Below are 18,305 nucleotides of genomic sequence, written 5' to 3'. Positions count from 1 at the left end.
TCCAGCCGTTGTTCCAGCGTTTCACGGGGCTACCTTTCTTGTTTCTTCGTGCGCGAAATTTACGTAACGCGCTCGCGAGCGACGTGATACACGGGGTGTCGCGCGATCTCAACTCGGCGCTTTCACCCGTGCCTTCTCGGCTACTCTCTCCTCTCCCTCTCCCTCTCGCCGCTCTGCCGTGATCGCCATCCGCTCGGCACGAAGCGCAACGACATCCTGGCTGTTGGCTGTATCCTAGTCGCGTTTAAAAGCCGAAGGAACGTCGTTGCTTTTTTTGACCCTTTCGCTCGGCAATCAACCGCGTCTTCGCCTCCAGAGATGTTTGGCGAGGGTGAGGAGAATCAGATTTCACGGACAATATTAGGCTTATTAGATGCCGTAATCGAACGCTCGATATTAATCGTCGTGCGTGTGTGCGTGCGTGCGTGCGCGCGTACGTGCGCGCGTGCGCTTAAATCTTAATTCATTGCAGCTTGCGTAACGGGGCGCGCTCGCTCAAGAAATGCCTTATGTTAAAATAATGAAGCAACGGCGCTCACGGCTAAAAAATTGGCCGGCGACCGTAAGGAAAGTACGATGCAACGCTGCTTGCAGTAAGTAATCGTCGAAAGTATTAATCCGAGTGCCAGCGCCAAAGCGCCGCTACCCGATCCCCGATACTTTGCATAATGTATCGTCGCGATAACGAAGCCGGCGTTTTAAAACTTTGTCCCTCTCCCTCTCCTTCTCTCTCTCTCTCTCTCTCTCTCTCTCTCTCTTGGATGTTACGAATTAATACGCGCTGGGGTAGGGAGGGGAGCGCAGACGTCATTGGCAGACGCACGAAATTTCAGCGACTCTCCCGCTACCGCAGCCCGTTTAATTATAAAGACAGTTACGAAGGTAGACCGATGGGCCACCGTCACCGACCTCGAGCTGTGTGCGCCGCACCAGACCAGACATATGGAAAAGAGAAAAGAAATAAAATAAAAAAAAACGGTATACATAGGTGTACTCGCTACCTGTGGCCAAACCAACGGAATCGTTTCACCTCCTCCTCCACCACCACCACCCGTCACCGCCACCTCACCTACAGGCCTCCCGTTTCCCGCCCGGTCCCGCTCTCCTCGCCACTACTCCGCGGCCCATCGCAATATAAGGCGAAACTGCCAATCTGACGCGAGCGCGAACACAAACCCCGGGAGAGATAAAGTGCTCGTCGAGACGTGGAACGTGTTTCCCGGTGTTGTTCCGTACGTCCGCAGACGTGTATATTTATGCTCCACGGCGGCGGTGGTGTACCGCAAACGGCTCATAAAGTCGCTCAAACCGGAACATCGTCCCGGGTAGCTAGCTGGGAGTCGCGAGGCACCGACGACGAAGGCGTCGCTTGGTTGGACCTCCTTCGTCGGCTTACCTCCGCTCCAAACTTCGGCTCCGTTATCGCGCGACATTCCCTCGGCCGATACGCCTTAGAACACGGAATTATTATTCAACGCGCGGGTTGATGGCTTATCGGGAGGCCCATGCCCGCTTGAGATTGTACAGACCGTTTCACCGTTTTGCCGCTCTGTTTAGCGTTTGAGCGATTATTTACCTGCGCGAATCGATGCTTATCCGGCATTCATAGTAATGGCATTGCGCTCGTGCACCTACGCGTTACGAGCGCAATGATAATTCGTTGTTTAAGCGGTAAGAGCCATTCGGACGCGTATTACCGTCGGGCTGGCTGGTCGTGGGCATTTTCACGCTCGGCATGATTAATGTCTGCCTTTGGGAAAAGGGGAAAATTCACTTTTGAGCGTCTGGCGGCCACGATATGCGCGATGATTAATACCGGATGTAACGAGGCGCGACAAATGAGCGGATCGTCGGTTTCTCTTGCGTAAAGAACTGTGCGCCCGGTAGAGAGCGCTAAGTGATATTTGTTCCGAACGCTGAACCAAAAACTTTGATTTTATCTAATCTGGCAGTCGTAAATTCGATCGGAGCGATGAAAATAAATTGCGACATGCGGCCTGCGGGCCTCTATACAAAATGTATAGATTTGCCGCTTATTGCGCTTCTATCGCAGCCATTTCATCCTCTGACTATTACAATCGGTCAAATTTCGAAAACACCATCTTTGCATCCATCTATTGACGCTTCAAATATTCAAATCACTTAACACCTTCGCATCATTATCGCGTCATTAATAGCTCTTGCGAAGTTAAGCGAGTGGTAAAGGGAAGGGGGTCTGCTTATGGGTAAGTCGCATTTACGACCGTCCAAAGGTCGAGAATAAGATAGAAAAAAAAAAAAAAATTCCCTAATTAACGAGCGGAGAGAATAAGGCGCCGATCCGTTCGAGAAGAAGAAAAACAAAAAAAAACAAAAAAAGTATTCGAAAAATAGAAAAAATAAAATAAAAGAAGAAAAACCGATAAAAATCAGCAGCGGCGGTACATAATATCAATATATTGAGCAAAGTGCTTTTTCATGGGATTCGCTCGCTCGTCCAACCCCCCTTTCATACTCATTCTTATTATTTTCCTTTAGGGCTTTTTATGCACGCAGCTTGCGCGAACGCGTCCATTAAGCGCTTAAGCAATAAGAGCAATGAGAGCCGGCGGCGCTCTATTATTAAGATTTCGATCGCGCAGGGGTTGGACGTGTAACGGCGGGTCGAGGGACCGACGCCGGCGAGCGGACGAAGGAGGGAGGAAAGAAAATAGTACGCGGCCAAGCGATAGCTAATGGCGGGGCGTCTAGCGGCGCTCCGCGAGAATCGAATATTAATTTGTCAATGGTTAATACGTTAATATAATCGATATAATCGATTTGTCAGTGGCACGAGCGTCCCGGCCATCGTATTCGCGCTCCTATATCGCCTGGCGCAAATCCTATCTCCCGCAGTATCTCATTATATGACTTCATTCGTAATGTTTCTTATCGAGATAAGGATTCGTCCCCTCGGCTGGATGATAAAACGAAAACTGGCGTTATTGGCGCGAGTGCGAAGACTCGCTTCATTCCACTCGACCACGAGACCATTGCGTCTACGCTCGCATCGGGGAATCATGTTTTAAGTCGATTAAGCGGTCGGCGCTTTAAATTTTTTGTAAGTCAAGGAAAGGTGGGCGCGCGAGGCCAATGAAATACGGGTCATGGATGGCTTATGCAATTATTGCGAGCACCTCGAGTAATAATTTGTAGTATTCCCTGCTTTATCAATGGGCGTGCGACCTTAACGGTGGCTATTCTTTATCAACGAATACAGAATTTTTCAGGTGCAGTGTAAGTGCCAGACGCTTCATTATCATCGAGTCGAGTGGCTGATATTTTTCTTCCAATTACTATATGACGAAATCGTCTAAATATCATGATTTAGTACTTATTTTAAATCTCGGGGGGTAATGCTTCATCCTTAGTAGCTCAGAGCTCGAATCGACGTATAACATTGCTGCGAATAAAACGCACCTCATATAAAGTACAGAGCAATATTTATTTCTCGTGTACCCTTAGCTTAGCTTTCCACGAGACACTCGAGCCACCCAATGCATCATACTTGATCCGTCCCCGTTTTTCTTTTTTTGTTTCTTTTGTTTTTTTGTTTTTTTTTTCTCACAATCGCCTCATTATTCTCGTGACGAGCGAGGTAAAAAAGCGCGTCAGATAGCATCTTGCAAAACGTCCCGCATAACGATCGACGGGGTGGTTCGCGAGCGATCGAATAAAAAATCCAGAATGGAAATCAATCACGGGCCTCACCTCCTCGTCGGCTTGCCGCCACCACACGCCATTAGGTCCGCGCTCTCGCCCATCCATCATAGCGCATCGTCGACGAGTTGTAATGGGTGCCGGCGTTATCGGCGTTACCGACGTGTGCACAGCTACGTAAGCGCATGCTAAACGAGCACCTCATGCTTTCAGGGGCAAGTACGCGACGGTGAGGCGATGCCGCGAGCGGTTGAGCGGCCGTCAATGGGCCGCCAAGTTCCTGAGGAAGCGTCGCCGCGCCCAAGAGTTGAGAGCCGAGGCCCTGCACGAGGTCGCGGTGCTGGACGCCGCCGCCAACTGCCCGAGGCTCGTCTCTCTCCACCAGGTTTTCGAGACAAGCACGGAAATGGTCCTCGTCCTCGAACTGTGAGTAAACGCCATTTTTTCTTTTTGTTCCTTTTTTCTTTTCTTTTTTTTTTCTCTCTCTCTCTTTTCTTTTCTTTTCTTTTCTTTTTGTCGAAAGATGTTTTAAAGCGCAACAAAAACAAAGACGACCCACGCACAAGCGCATTTACGCATGTGCGCGTGTTGCGCGCGCTAGAGAGTAAATAGAATCGCCCCAGCGAGCGAGAGCAAGGCTCGCTTATCAGATGGCCGCCAATCGGATGTGTCGAGAGTTTTATGAAATGCTTCGAGCCAACTTACACGAGCGCCCTTAACTATGAATAATAAAATATCGGCGCCTCATCGTCCGTGCGCTTCGTGTTCTTTTCACGGACTATCTCACTCCGCGTCTCTCAACCTGATTTGATTTTATAATTTTGAGGTAATCCTCGCACCGATCAAGTCAAGCTTCTTAAAGTCACTTTCCATAACAAAGGCCACATTAATCATACGGGCCATGTCATGTACGGGGGCATTTTTCATAATTCGTTCAATTTTGTTGTTGTTTTTTTTGCGTGGGATTATCGTCGGGATGGTTGGCTTCATTAAACGAGTTTATTGCTACAAAGCGCGGAAAATCTTCTCCTCGATCCGCTCGTCAGATAATCAAAAATCTGCCCATAATTAACAACAAAACTCAGCCTCAACTACGAGCTCCAATTTGCATTGTTAGTCATTGGCTAATATCGACTATTTACTCGATATTACTTTATATTTATTAGAGCTAAAAAAAACATCTGCTAGTGTGCAATTATCGAACAGACTTACAACCGAAGCCTTATCAATATTTATGTCATCTGCCTTTGTCATGCCGTAAACGGCACATCGTCGGCTAATAATTTCATCGTTTATGAATAACGTGCGAGAAACTTTGCTTTAAGATTATCTAATTGTTGGCTCGCGCAAGGACTGCCCGGCAATTATTACGCCGATGGTTATTATTATTATTTAGCAGGGCCGCCAAATAGAGAAACCCGAGTACAAGGAAGTTGAATAATAACGCGCGCACGACTGCGTCGTACGCTACTTACTCGTTTGCGTGCAAGCCACGCTTTCCATTTTTTCCTTCGCTTCTGTTTTACCCTCTCTTTCTCAGCTGTCCGTGTGTCTACAGCGAAAGAGATAGCGGATCTCGAGGGTCGGGATTTCTACCGTTAAAGCCTTGCCCAACGCGTTTCATTCATAATCCTCGAGCTGCCCTTTAAGATTCACCTAGCGACTCCCGAAGTCCATATTATTCTCTCAATTTCAAATTAATGCACGACATTTTTTACAATCGGCCGCTAAATATCGTCCCGTCGCTTTTTTTCACTCGCTCACATCCTCTACCGCCAATTACCCTACTCGCGTATCTCTTGTTACGCGTTAACGCGTCGTCGCCGATCCGCGCTGTTCCTTCTTAATCGATGCATCCATGTAAATGACGCCGGCAATTAGCGAGATGCACGAGCCGAGAGCCAATTATAGGCGTACAAATTGCGCGACAAATGCTAAATAATCCAGACAAATTGACGCTCTCTTCACCGTTAATGTAATGGGCATATCGATACGACTGCCCCCTCCACCGAGTATAATAATAAACACGCGTTTCGCGGGTGAGCCAAAGTCAAAGTGGGATAGGCAAGTGCGCGGGCTGGCGGGGCTTTCGAAACTCGCAACTATTTGAAATTGCATAAGCAAGCCGAAATAATCGGCTCCTACACGCCGACATTGAGCCTCACAGTATCCCTCTCTTATCGCAGGGCTCCCGGTGGCGAGCTCCAAATGGTCCTCGACAGAGACGAAATTCCGGAAGAGAGACAAGTCGTCAAGCTCCTCAAACAAATACTGGATGGTGTCGCCTTTCTGCACTCGCTGAACGTTGCGCATCTCGACATTAAGGTAAGTGGCATTCTCTCTTTACTTGCCCCTTCCTCATTACGAGCGCGATCCTCTCGATCGCGGACTTACGAGGCCGCGACATTGACAGTGCCTCGTCAATTAGGCCCTCGAGAATCTCCAATATCTGTATTTCCTATCGGCCACTGTAGCATTATAATTTCCGCCTTCTTGTATCAATCGCGATTGTTGTCTTAATAATTGCAAGTTGACGATGCACGGATCGTGAAGCGTTTAGTCGTCATACTCTCTTCTTAATCTTGTCCACGCGACGACCCGTCTAATAGAGCGAAAGTAACTATTGCCGGCGCGCAAATATTTAGCGCTTTACAAAACATACAATGAGAAGAAAAAAAGTGAAAAAAATCCCGGCTCTCCGACTGTAAAAGCTCGAACGTCGTCAACAGCAAAACAACGGCAGAGCGGCATTGAGCACCAAATAATAATAATCCTTGTACGATAATGACGCGATGGCTAGTAAGGAAAATTTTTAGAAAATTTTCCTTCACCTCCCACTTGGCGATATTCGCGCTCGTAATTGTACGAAACTATAGCAATGCGAAAAGAGGCGAAGGGCCAGCGTCACCCATAAATCATCTCGATTTGCCAAATCATCATAGGATCGTGCCGGACACGGATCAATAATCGGTCTCGTACTCTCACATGCAATGTTCGCGGGTCGCGTTATCCATCGCACCGGATTCACGCCGACGAGGTAGAACGGCGAAAGGGGAAGGAGGTGGGGGTCGACGGTTGGCCAAGCCAAGGCAATCGACTTTCCTATTTTAAACGGACGCCCACGCATGCGAGTCCGTTTCGCCATTCCCGACACCTTGCGTCGCGCCGCGGAAAAGAAAAGCATCGCCACGGGGCAACGAGCGAGAGGTCGGTGCAAGCGCTTTGAAAGTTTATGGAAGGCGTCTTCTCGCTTCTGCGTCATTTATTGAAACGACGTTCTCAGCGACTTTACCAATACCAGTTCCCGCCAGCACTTGGAGACTTGGCTTCCGTCGCTTAACGACCCTCGATTTACCCTTAAACCTAATTGCAAAGCTCGCGTATTGCAATCACGATAATTCCATTGCTCTTCTAATAGAACGCGCCGGGCCGTGTATTTCCCATAGCATTACGTAAGAACGCGATATTAAGAGAGCCTAAGCCGGATTGATTTGCACAATGTTCACGATTCGCGGCGATTATCGACGCCAAAGTATCGAATCTTATTAAACGCCATAAGGAAGTAAATCATCGTGCGCGAGCGCTTACGAACTCGCGTTCGTCGGTGAACGTACGCTCGCTAATTAATAATGGATCATAATGCTTTTGGATTATCAGTGCCGTAATAACGAAGCTACTCGCCGAGCCACTCGCGTCCGATTATCTCAAGAGTTATATATTTAGTCATTGGTCAACGAGAATTCAAGTCCGATTTCGATAAGCTTATGGTCCACCGACGAAAGGACATCCCCGAGCATAATCACAGCATCTCTCGTGCTAATGATACGGGAGGGGATAGCGCGGGAGTTAATAAATCGGGATCATTCGTTTTTGGAGAATCCCGGGGGGCCGTTCTTTTTCATTAGCGGGCTGACCTTGGCGAAACAATGGAGAAATTGCTCGGTGCACCCTAGCCTAACTCGTTGCCTCGTCTCGCTTCATCGCGCCAATTCGAAGGAATGCGCGCGGTTAGGACATCGAAAGACTCGTGTCCGCTCTCGACGAGTGTCTTGGGTGTAATAAGCGGTCGATTATCCGTGCGTGTCATGCACGGATCACCCGCGTTATTACGAATCCGCAGATGCGACCGAATAATTATTCGGTAGCCGGAGTCGGGTCGCAAGCCGATTAATGCTCGTGACGCATGGTGAACCGCGCCCGCGTTCACCCTGGTGCCCGTCGTCGCGGACATTAACGACATTCTAAGGCGTAAGAGGGATCGTATTGTCCGTGTCCCCGGCCACCTACCTCGCTTCAATGCGTGTAATGCCGCGCATGATCGAGGCGCGCGATTCCACGCTACTCCTTTTGCGCGTCGGGTGCGGCACGATCGATGCTTTAAACGTTTTTTCATTATTTTATTAATTTTCTCCTTCATTTTTTTTTCCATTTCTTTTTTTTTTTTTTTCTTTTCTTTCTCTTTTTTCTTTTGTAATGACGGCTAATAGATAGCGATTAAAGGAAGAGGAGGCTGGCTAAGGAATTGATCTTCCGGCCCGTCCCTACCAGCCGCTATTCCATCTTCGCCTTTAAAATCATAATTAAGAGATTTCTGCTCTTAATTTGCCAATATGGCGATCGATCGGTTCTCCCGTGGATCCAGTTTTATCCTAAGATCCTTGGATGAATCTCTCGATTTAAATATGTGTTTGTTAATGTTCGCTCTTTAAATGAGCTATAATTTATCGGGAGAAACGTGGGATTTAAAAAATGAAGTAAAATAAACCAATTAATAAGGTAAATTGCCTGGATAATTTTTTAATGAGTGGTGGTAGGCGTCAATTTGCGCGATATTTATTAATATACGTATAACATTTCGTGGGTATGTGTTTAAGGATTTTTGAAAAATGTGCCGACAAGTATTTCTGCAATTTTATCAAATGCTCATTGGGCATTATCTTTTGAGAGGCCGCCAAAATGTGCGCCTGAAATGTTTCGGCAATTAATTTGGCCGCGGTCGGGCGTAAGCGAGAACGCCGAGTTTTTAATTAAACGGGCTCTCGTTTCATTTGAGACCAAATGATTCGATCCCCATTCGTTGTTGCTTCGGTAAAATATCGGGGCGATAGATTACAGCTTTCACGTAGTTTTCCAACGGTAACGGTACGCTTATGAAATAATACAAATAATTTTTACGCTCGCTTCGCCGAAAGTGCGCATAAATCACCGATATTAATTATAACGCAAGCCCGCTTAATACGTGCAACCGCACGCTGCGCTCGCACACTTTATTTCGTAACTTCTCGTACAACATCCGATCTCAAAATAATACTGTGCTTTCCTCCTCCTCGTCTCTCCCTCCCACCACCTCTCAACTCAACCAATCGTCGCCCGATGCTCACTTTATTTCGCTTTTCCCTATTTATCATAAAGGCATATCGTTCGGCGAAATATTTGCCCGGAATAAGAGGCAATGCTCGTATAGTTGGGCATTTACGCCCCCCCCCCCCAAACGACTTTACTCTCTCGATAATCCTACTAGCCAACGCCTTTTACTCCTGAGCTCTGAAACTATTGGATTGAATTTCCGTGATTAGCGTAAAAGCCATACAACTAAAATGTACGGTGCAACGATGAATTCGAACGATTCGTCTGTAAAATAACTGCCGTGGCACAATAATTGTACGTACCTCGTCGAGTAAGCGAGTCGCTGATTTCCATCCACTCGGCTCGGAAGCTCACACTGTCTACAAACGGCCATTAGAAATCGTGGGATAGCGACGGGTGATCCGAGCCTTATCTCACCTCTCTCCCTCTCCCGCGCTACCCCGCCACCTTGCCCTCCGACTCACCTACTGGCGTTTCCAATTACAATTTCCTTTTCTCATACCGGGAAGTCGGTGTAGGCCGATAGCCGGTCACAGGTAATCGCGAATCGGTGACGGCGGCATTTTGTCACGAGCCGCCGGTCGAAAAGTGCACGTCAGCCGTCGCGGGGTCACAGCCTTGTTCCGCTTCCCGAGCACCGGCCGGGTCTCCCTACCTTCCCTTCGCCTTTTATCGAATTCAACACAAATGCCTGCCACGCTATCGGGCCCCTTTAAGAGTCATGTAGCGACGCGTGGCGGCAATACCCACGCCCGAATGAGATAAGATAAAAGAGCACGGGTGAGAGGGGACGGCGGGGCTGGTCTACGATAGACACGCGCGATCAATTTCGCGAATCACGTAGCATGGAGCTGTGGAATTAATAAAGCCTTGTTTTAAAGCTACGCGCCGATGCGCGGTGCCGGTTAAAACGAAGTCGGTGCGTGTTGCGGACGGGCGGGTCAGGAGAAGGGTGATTGGGTTGCTGGTTAGGGTTAGGGGGTGGTGGTGCGGGGGGCGGTTGAGGGGTTGATAGGAGGCTTGGATCGCGATGCGTGAGCGCGAGCTCCCTAACAGTCGAGTGAACTTTTATAGGGCACAGTCGCACCGACGGCGCTCCAATCGTGATTTTTCATTATGATTGGAAAAGTGACGGCCGCCAGCGATCACGGGGCTCGATCGCGCGGCCTGTCGTCTTCCTGTCCCTAACGCCGGCAATAAGCACCATCGGTTCTCCCTCCACCCCCATCCACCATGTGAACGGCATGCTATTCCAAAGATAAGCATTTTAATGGCCTCTCCGTCATCTAATTTTTTTTTCCTTTTCTCTACACATCTGGCCGACGGGGGCGTCCAGAGATAATTATCTTATCGCGCGAGGAAGCGATGTCCTGCGGAGACAAAAATAAAAAGCAAGGTAGTCGATGATAAGTCGTGTCGTCTTTGTCGGAGACTTATGCCGCTTATATCATATGAAATCACGAGTTTATTGAAAAACCAAAGGCGCAAACAAGTTTTCGTCTTTTTTGACGGCTTGTCCTTTTTGATATGTTGAAGGTTGAAGCGCGCGATTTGTTGGGGGGGGGGGTGTGGGGGGGGGGGGGGGGGGGGGGGGGGGGGGGGGGGGGTACACACCCGTACGCGTTGCGTTGAAGCAACGTAAAGAGGGAATGATTTTGCCTTTGTAAAAATGCAACGTATGTATCAACCTTAGAGGCAAGCCTACAAGAAAATATCGGACGAATCGTTTTAATTAAAAGCAATATTTATTGCTTGGCATTTTGTGTCGATGGCCGCGATAAACTTCGCCGTAACTCAACGGAATCGATTATTTAACAGGATTTATCTTATTGATTAGTGCGCTCGCGAATCATTCTATACGTCAAATTTTCATATGAAATCACGCTCACGTATGTGCACACGCGGCCTTTTGACGTCTCGAAGCGTCGCTGAAGGGAAGAGCTTAATGCGGCGATACGAACAATTGCGAGCGTGGGAAGCGTGAAAAACAAAGTGCTCCTTGAATAGTTCGCCTTGGAATTTCGTCTTATGGTTTGGCTTGCATATACTAAAAATAAAATGCGTACAACGTATTACCAATTATCGTTATTCTTTGTATTCTGGGAAAATTGCATACGAATCGAACGAATCATTTCGAGGATGCTCGTTGACTTTTTCTTTTCCTTTTACTTTATTATCTTTTATTATTTCTTTATTATTATTGAGCGAGTAAGAGAGAGAGAGAGAGAGAGAGAGTGTGTGTGTGTGTGTGTGTGTGTGTGTGTGCGTGCGTAAGAGAGAGAGGAAGGAAAACGAATAAATGAACAATTATAAAAACATTTGTCTAAATTCCAATGTCATTAATGAGACTTGTTATTCTTCTAGTGCTAAATTCTGTTGTTCTTTGCGTGTGCAAACAAAGATTTTAAATACGCGAATTAATAGAACTAAAGCATTTTATAAAATGATGCACGATCTTATAAATAGTATTTTTTTCTTTTTGATAGAATAACATTATCATGCAAATTCAAATGCAGAAACATAATGAGCATGAAAACCGTTGTAAATTGATTTCGACACCTACATGCGAGACATCAGACAATATCCGTGACTAAAAATCGAAATATTGACAGGCGTCGGTTATAGCGACAATAACCGAAGATGACGCTTAACAAAAAAAAAAATAAAAAAAAAAAAAAATGGGGACACTCGTACGTCGCATTGACAATAAGTAAAGATGACGTCGTCGATTTACTTGAATAAATGAGATTTTCAAAGTGATCTGTCGCCTCAACCCTTCGCTCCACTAAATGGATTTCGGAGGGAGAAGCGCGAGAATCGTTATAAATGGATTGACGACGCGTACTATATCGAATTATTAATTTAATAAATCGTAATATTCCTTTCGTATTGTCGATCCAATTACCTTTTTGCCCGCGTATGTACTGCGCGCGCCTACATGCATAACACACTTTCATTTCGACTACAAAATTCGTGTTTTATTCTTTGTCATTACAAGGCAAATGGACAAATAACAATAAAGTACCCGCGCACGTTAACGGCTACGGCACAGAAATAACTCTAACCTCTAACCAAGTTTGTCTCGATGAGTAAGAAATTCGTTATCGCCAAAGAAACGTTTTTAATATCGCGAGGAGCGTAGGATCCAATCTCCATCCGCGTCGCTAAGCGAATTATTCGATCTCGATATGCGCCGCTATTATAGTCGTGCAAGGACGCGCGCAAGGCAAGGCGCAAACAAGTAGAAGACTAATACAGTGTAAAAATAAGGGAAACCTCGACGGCGCGGCAATTATACAACCCGGGGAAATGTGAAAAAACTGGCATTGTGCAACAGTCAGTGGATGAACAATCGTGCTACACCGCAGCGTTATGCATTTTCACTGGGGCTTACGAGTGGGGAAACTCTCCCTCCCCCATAAAGAAAGCAGACGCCAGGGAAGCGCGAAATTCCAGGGCGTTGCGCAATGCGATTATGTCCGGCGTAACGACGCTTCCTGGTCGTGAAAAGGGTCTAGCGAGAAGTCCATATCGTTACTTTGAATAACGATCGACGGACGCCGATAACGCGGCGTCGCTCTGGAATGCGATCTCGATATTTCAAGACTCTTTGGCTCGCGAATGACTAGAATCGGGGGATAAGGGATCACTATTTAGCTTTATTGCGTTTCGATATATACGAGTGCGCGCGTGCTTCTCGCTTTTTGCACCCGATGTCTTGGTGAATCGGTTGTGGTTTTGCATTTGACGTAAAACTTTCGCTCTCTCTCTCTCTCTCTCTCTCTCTCTCTCTCTCTCTCTCTCTCTCAATTTCATTCTCAATTATTGCGAAAGGCATGCTCCGAATTATAATGCAATTATGTCACATTGCTGGGATCTATATAGTGAGATCGTTACCGACCAACCGGGTACCACGGGGCGAACATTCCATGCTAAATCTAATCAAATGTTCTTGTAAAATTAAGCAACTAGCTTCATCGTTACGTAATAATCTTAATAACAAAGTAATGAGTGAAGGGAATGTAATTTTAGCCAAATACGGAGATGAAAAGTTATGCTACAGTGCTCGCTCTTGTTTAATCCCACGTCGTTTATTTATCAATAGTATCGTCATTGCACAAGCACTGTGATGAAATTTACGCAGATTCGACATTCGAATGAAGAACAATTTTACTTTTCTACTTCCAGCCGCAAAATCTCGTCCTCACCGGCGAGTTTCCAGACTGTGATGTAAAACTCTGCGACTTTGGCATCTCCCGGTATATCAGCCACGGTGCAGACATTCGTGAAATTTTAGGAACACCCGACTATATTGGTAAGTCCATAAAGTTGTAATTTAATCGAAGGAAGAAGAAAAACAACGCCTCGTCTCATGCAGTCACACTTTAAAAAGCCTACGTAACAATGACGACGAGGAGAAAAAAAAAGTCCATGGTGAATGGGTGGTCTGGGCGGTAGGAGGGGGTGGGGGCGGGGGGGGGGGGGGGGGGGGGGGGGGGGGGGGGGGGGGGGGGGGGGGGGGATTTGGGAAGGAAAAAAGGGCGACGGAAAGTGTGGTTGTATAAATATACCGATCGAGCAGTTAAAGTCAAGCGGTATTATTCGTTTGGCCTGTGGTCGGGGCAATCGCGTGGTATACGATTTCGAAAGATCGTAGTTGTTTTTCTCTCTTCCTTTTAATTCGACTTCATGTGGGACGATGAAAAAGAAGACGCGGCTGATTGTACTGCCGACCTCGCGTCACGAGGGTTCAGCCGAAGAAAGAGCGAGCGAACGAGCGCGCGAGAGGGGCCGTGGTAAGGTGCGTGTGCGCGAGCAAACCTAAGAGCCGGCCGGTGGTGGGGAAAGGGGGTGGGGAGAGAGAGTGAGAGAGAGAGAGTGAGTGAGTGAGTGAGTGAGTGAGTGGGGGGGGGGGGGACGAAAAGAGGTCCCCTTCCGCTGTGGGTGCCTTATGAATTCATGCATTATTAACGAAGCAGCGTGTCCTGCTTTTTTCCAGCACCGGAAGTACTGAACTATGAGCCGATAAGCCTGGCGACGGACATGTGGTCGGTGGGTGTTCTGCTTTACGTACTTCTTACGGGCTGCTCGCCCTTTGGCGGCGACACGAAGCAGGAGACCTTCTGCAACATCAGCCGCTGCCGACTCGATTTTCCCGACGATCTCTTCGAGGAGGTGTCCGAGGAGGCCCAAGACCTGATACGCCGACTCATAGTCAAGAATCCAAGGTGAGCGAGCACACGATTCATCCATGATTCTTCTTACTTTAATTCCTGCCTTGACTCGGTCGCTTTCTCTCAATTCAATCTACGACCCGTACATCGTGCCATTTTATGGGACATGGATTCTTATTCCGTTATAAAAAGCAATTGTTGTACACCTCGATGTCTGACAGTTGTTATTTTCGCCTACTTTTTAATAATGTACGTAAGGTTTAGTCATTGGCCTCTTACCTGTATTGAGTCACAAAAATACGACGAATTGACACGTTGATATTCGATTAATGTCATTGTTAATGACGCGAGCGTGTCCGGACAAAGTAAGCTTTTCATAAGATTTTATGGGTAATTTATTTGCGGATAAATAGCTATTTTATAATGAAAATAAAAACAAACAAAAAAAAAAAAAAAAAAAAAGAAAAAAAAAAAAAAAAAAAAAAAAAAAAAAAAAAAAATGTGCAGAAGTAATTTTCTTTCGAATGTCTTTTACAAATTCAAGTCCAAAGAAATGGAATATCGGACTTTGCAAAGCAGCGGTATACAATTTCAAATAAATACAAGTATTCCAGTGTATCTGTAATGAATTTTTTCGTGTTTGTAGCGAACGTTTGTCAGCGAGCGAATGCCTGAAACATTCGTGGCTGAGCAAATTCGAGGAGGCCTCCTGCCCACTTTCTCCCTTAGTCGTGGAATCGAAGGAGTCGCTCGAGGGAGAAATCGCACCCTGTGATACAACCGCTGCCACTATCGTCACCAGCTCCATCTCATCCTCGTCCGGACTGGCGCGCGTTCAAGAGGCATCGCTGACCGCCGAGACAGCAACGGCTATGACGATGGCGACACTGATGACGACGACGACGCCGACGCCGACGCCGACACTGACGACGACGACGACGACGACGACGACGACGACGACAATGGCGACGATAACGACGGTGCCAGCGATGACGGCAGCAGCAGCAGCAGCAGCAGCAGCAGCAGTGACGATCGAACCCGTGGAAGCGCATCCAAACGAAATTGAATCTGATGCGCTCGAACAATGTCTCGGAGAGTGTCACGAGGTATGCCACGACGATTGTCACGAGGTTTGCCACGAACCTTGCCACGAGCCTTGCCACGAGCCTTGCCACGAGATTTGCCACGAGGTTTGCCATAACGAGCCCCAGCATCCGACAGCGAATCTTGTCATCGAGGCTGCGGCAGAGGAACAGCCGGTAACGAGCGACGTCGAACCCGATGGTACGGGCTGTCCGCTCGAGGCGCCTCCGTCGCCGGGATGCGACAAAGATGGCACCTGCCATGGCGGATCCGCCGACTACGTGTATCTCCGAAGGATGAGCTCGACGGTGCCGCGGACCAGTTCGTCTTTGAGGCATCAATTCGCCGGACTGTCTTCCGAGCGCCGGAGCAACTTCAAAAGGAGCATGGACTTCCTCGCGCGGAAGTTCTCCGCCAGTGCCGATCTCCTCGAAGTTTTTGACGACGGTGTGCTCGAGATGGACACTTCATCCAGGAGATCGTCAGGTGAGACTCCGGCATTCGTTTCACGAGCGATTCCTTGGGAAGAGGCGTCCCCTCCCATCGTTTATCCGCCAAGCAGAATCGCCTTGACCGTCCAAGCGACAAGTCTAGTAAACTCAAACGGGCACGCCTCACTAGCTCTGCCTCTCTTCCAGTGAATACGACGAGCAGCTCGTCCGGCGAGGTCTTCAAGTGCACGCCGGTGTTCATCCTCGGCGAGGAGCAGCAGTGCAGCGACAGTGGCTCGGACTCGGTCTCCGAAATCTCGACCGATAGCTCCTCGGACCGGAGCAGCATCTACTCGGACGACTCGCTCGACTTCATCCTCTACGGCAAGACGAGTCAGGGCCGCGTGAGCTTCCCATTTAGCGCGAGCGAGTCCCATAGTTGGAAGCAGCGCAACGGCGGTACGGGTCTCGTAGGCGCCGGGGCCGGAGGCGCCGGGCCCGGCAACAACACCAGCCTGCGTCACGGGCCCCGCGTCTGGCCACGCGAGTGCAACGGCGTCGTCAGCAAGGCCCTGAGTCGCTTCAGTACCGGGGATCACCATCATCACCATCACCACCATCATCATCATCACTACCACGACGTTTCGGGCGCGGGCTCGACGTGCAAGTCGCCGGGTGTCATCCTCGGCTCAAGCTCCAGTGGCAGCGCCGCGAGCTCGGCCACCAGAAGTAAGCGAGTCACGTTTTTCATGCTCCCCGACCACTCATTCTAGAGAGCGAGAGAGCGAGAGAGAGAAAGAGAGAGAGAGTGTGTGTGTGTGTGTGTGCGTGCGTGCGTGCGTGTGTGAGCCCCCTCCCCCTGTAACCCAACTGGTGGTTGTCCAAGCCATTATAGCCACTGATGTCTTCTCTGCTACTTTTGTCTTTCTCTTCTTTCCACTTTTGAGCTTCGCTGGCATCTTGAACGTAGAGTAACGAGTAACGAGAATAATTATCTCCTGCTTGTCATCGGGTAGCTGCCATTGGATGCAATATTCGTCCATTGGACAGTACGTAGAGCGTTGGCTGCGGTTATCGCATTCCCAATTGTTGTACGCTTAAAAGATTTTGCCAGTTAAGCTTTGGTGCAAACGACGCTGGACGTTAAACAGGCTTTTCGTAAACTAAGCCGCGCAATAACCATAAGCCGGTAATGAGCATATTAATTGCATCGGTTTAGGCTTAGTATATGGTAAAAAGAAAAAAGAAGAAGATATTTGTAGAGAGAGAGAGAGAGAGAGAGAGAGAGAGAGAGAGAGAGAGCGAATGAATGAGCGAATGAGTGAGTGAGCGAGCGAGCAAGGACAGTGCTCATTGGCGATTTTAACGAAATCCGTGTGTCCTGTTTTTTTTTCCAGCGAGCACGACTCGTAGCATTACTGGACTCGAGGCACTGCGCACCAGAGGCGAGAACTTGGTGGTGATCCGGGAACCAGTGCGAGCTGGAAGGTACATGAGATACAGCGAGGTTCAGTGCGAATCCGTCCAGGCGCGAATCCGAAGATTCCAAGTGCACGGCTCGTCGTAGGGCGACGCCGCCGAAGACGATCTTCACGGGTGGATGGGATTCGTATTATCGTTTGTAAATTGAACGCAGCTGCCGTTTCTACTACAGCGCGATCAACGTCTGTAAATATCGATTAATGAGCACAGCTTCGGCGCAACAAAGAAGATGAAGGAGAAGAGGGAAGACACGTGGATGACTGCTATAAGCTTAACTAATTTAAATGAATCGTGAGCTCCGTTTGCTCGTTCGTTTCGTGGGTGTTCGCTTAACACGCGTGGGCATGATTTTATTCTCGAATGAGGGAAAGCAAGAGAAACAAGAACGAAATTGATATAAAGAAAATAAAAATAAATAAATAAACTAAAAAAACAACAAAAAAAAAAACAAAACAAAAAAAAAACAGAAATGGAAGGAAGCCGTTCGACCACTTTGCGTGGTAACGTCGATATCGAACGATCGGACGGTCTTACAAGAACACGCACACCCCAACAGACTTGCAATGTGATCAAAATATTTTAATACCGATTGACATAATAGCGAAACTTTTTGTATTTTAATGGCTGATCATATCATCCCTCCAACTCCATTCAAATACAAGTAGTTTTACCTGCTCGTGCTTATATATAAATACTCGCTCGCACGCATACATACGTAACGCGATCTCTTGCACACACGCACGTATCACCTTCTAATGCGCAAGGGGCATAGTTTGCGCCTCGTGTAATCTCGAATATTCGGAGTATCCATTAACGTAAGGAAATTTAACGAAAGGGATAAATGCGTGAGTCTACGAGCGAGAGAAGAATTTCATGTGTTAATGCATGTGTTCAATTACGGTATGTATGTATGCGTAAGCGTGTTGGTTCGCGTGCTCGAGAAGATTAAGCGTATGGATAATCACGGTTAATCCGAAAAGTTTGCCGATTCCTCGATAGAGACTTAGAGACTGATTGACTCCTCCCCCTCTCCGGGGGTCCCCGATTGGCTAACATTATGTTCTATCTTGTGTTTAAACTTAATTTCCGG

At 47.8% G+C, this 18,305-nt stretch overlaps 1 protein-coding gene across 1 annotated transcript; it reads left to right on the top strand.

Moving 5' to 3' along the window:
• Positions 1-3,705: 3,705 nt before the first annotated feature.
• Positions 3,706-17,641, top strand: LOC105364640 (uncharacterized). The gene is made up of 9 exons (XM_011502620.1): positions 3,706-3,815; positions 3,892-4,104; positions 5,865-6,003; positions 13,234-13,360; positions 14,045-14,273; positions 14,866-15,129; positions 15,190-15,788; positions 15,941-16,462; positions 17,131-17,641. Exons 1-9 carry the CDS (start codon positions 3,706-3,708, stop codon positions 17,298-17,300), a joined length of 2,373 nt encoding a protein of 790 aa, XP_011500922.1. The 3' UTR covers positions 17,301-17,641.
• The last annotated feature ends 664 nt before the right edge of the window (positions 17,642-18,305 follow it).

Source organism: Ceratosolen solmsi, unplaced genomic scaffold (assembly GCF_000503995.2).
Source record: "Ceratosolen solmsi marchali unplaced genomic scaffold, CerSol_1.0 scaffold39, whole genome shotgun sequence".
NCBI lineage: Eukaryota > Metazoa > Arthropoda > Insecta > Hymenoptera > Agaonidae > Ceratosolen > Ceratosolen solmsi.
This window is presented reverse-complemented; position numbering and strand designations above follow the sequence as displayed.

Excerpts from the sequence above, each read along its gene's own strand:
- LOC105364640 (XM_011502620.1), top strand. The coding sequence starts at position 3,706 with ATGGAAATCAATCACGGGCCTCACCTCCTCGTCGGCTTGCCGCCACCA. Across the intron at positions 3,816-3,891 it reads TCGTCGACGAGTTGTAATGG|GGGCAAGTACGCGACGGTGA; the intron begins GTGCCGGCGTTA and ends TCATGCTTTCAG. Across the intron at positions 4,105-5,864 it reads ATGGTCCTCGTCCTCGAACT|GGCTCCCGGTGGCGAGCTCC; the intron begins GTGAGTAAACGC and ends CTCTTATCGCAG.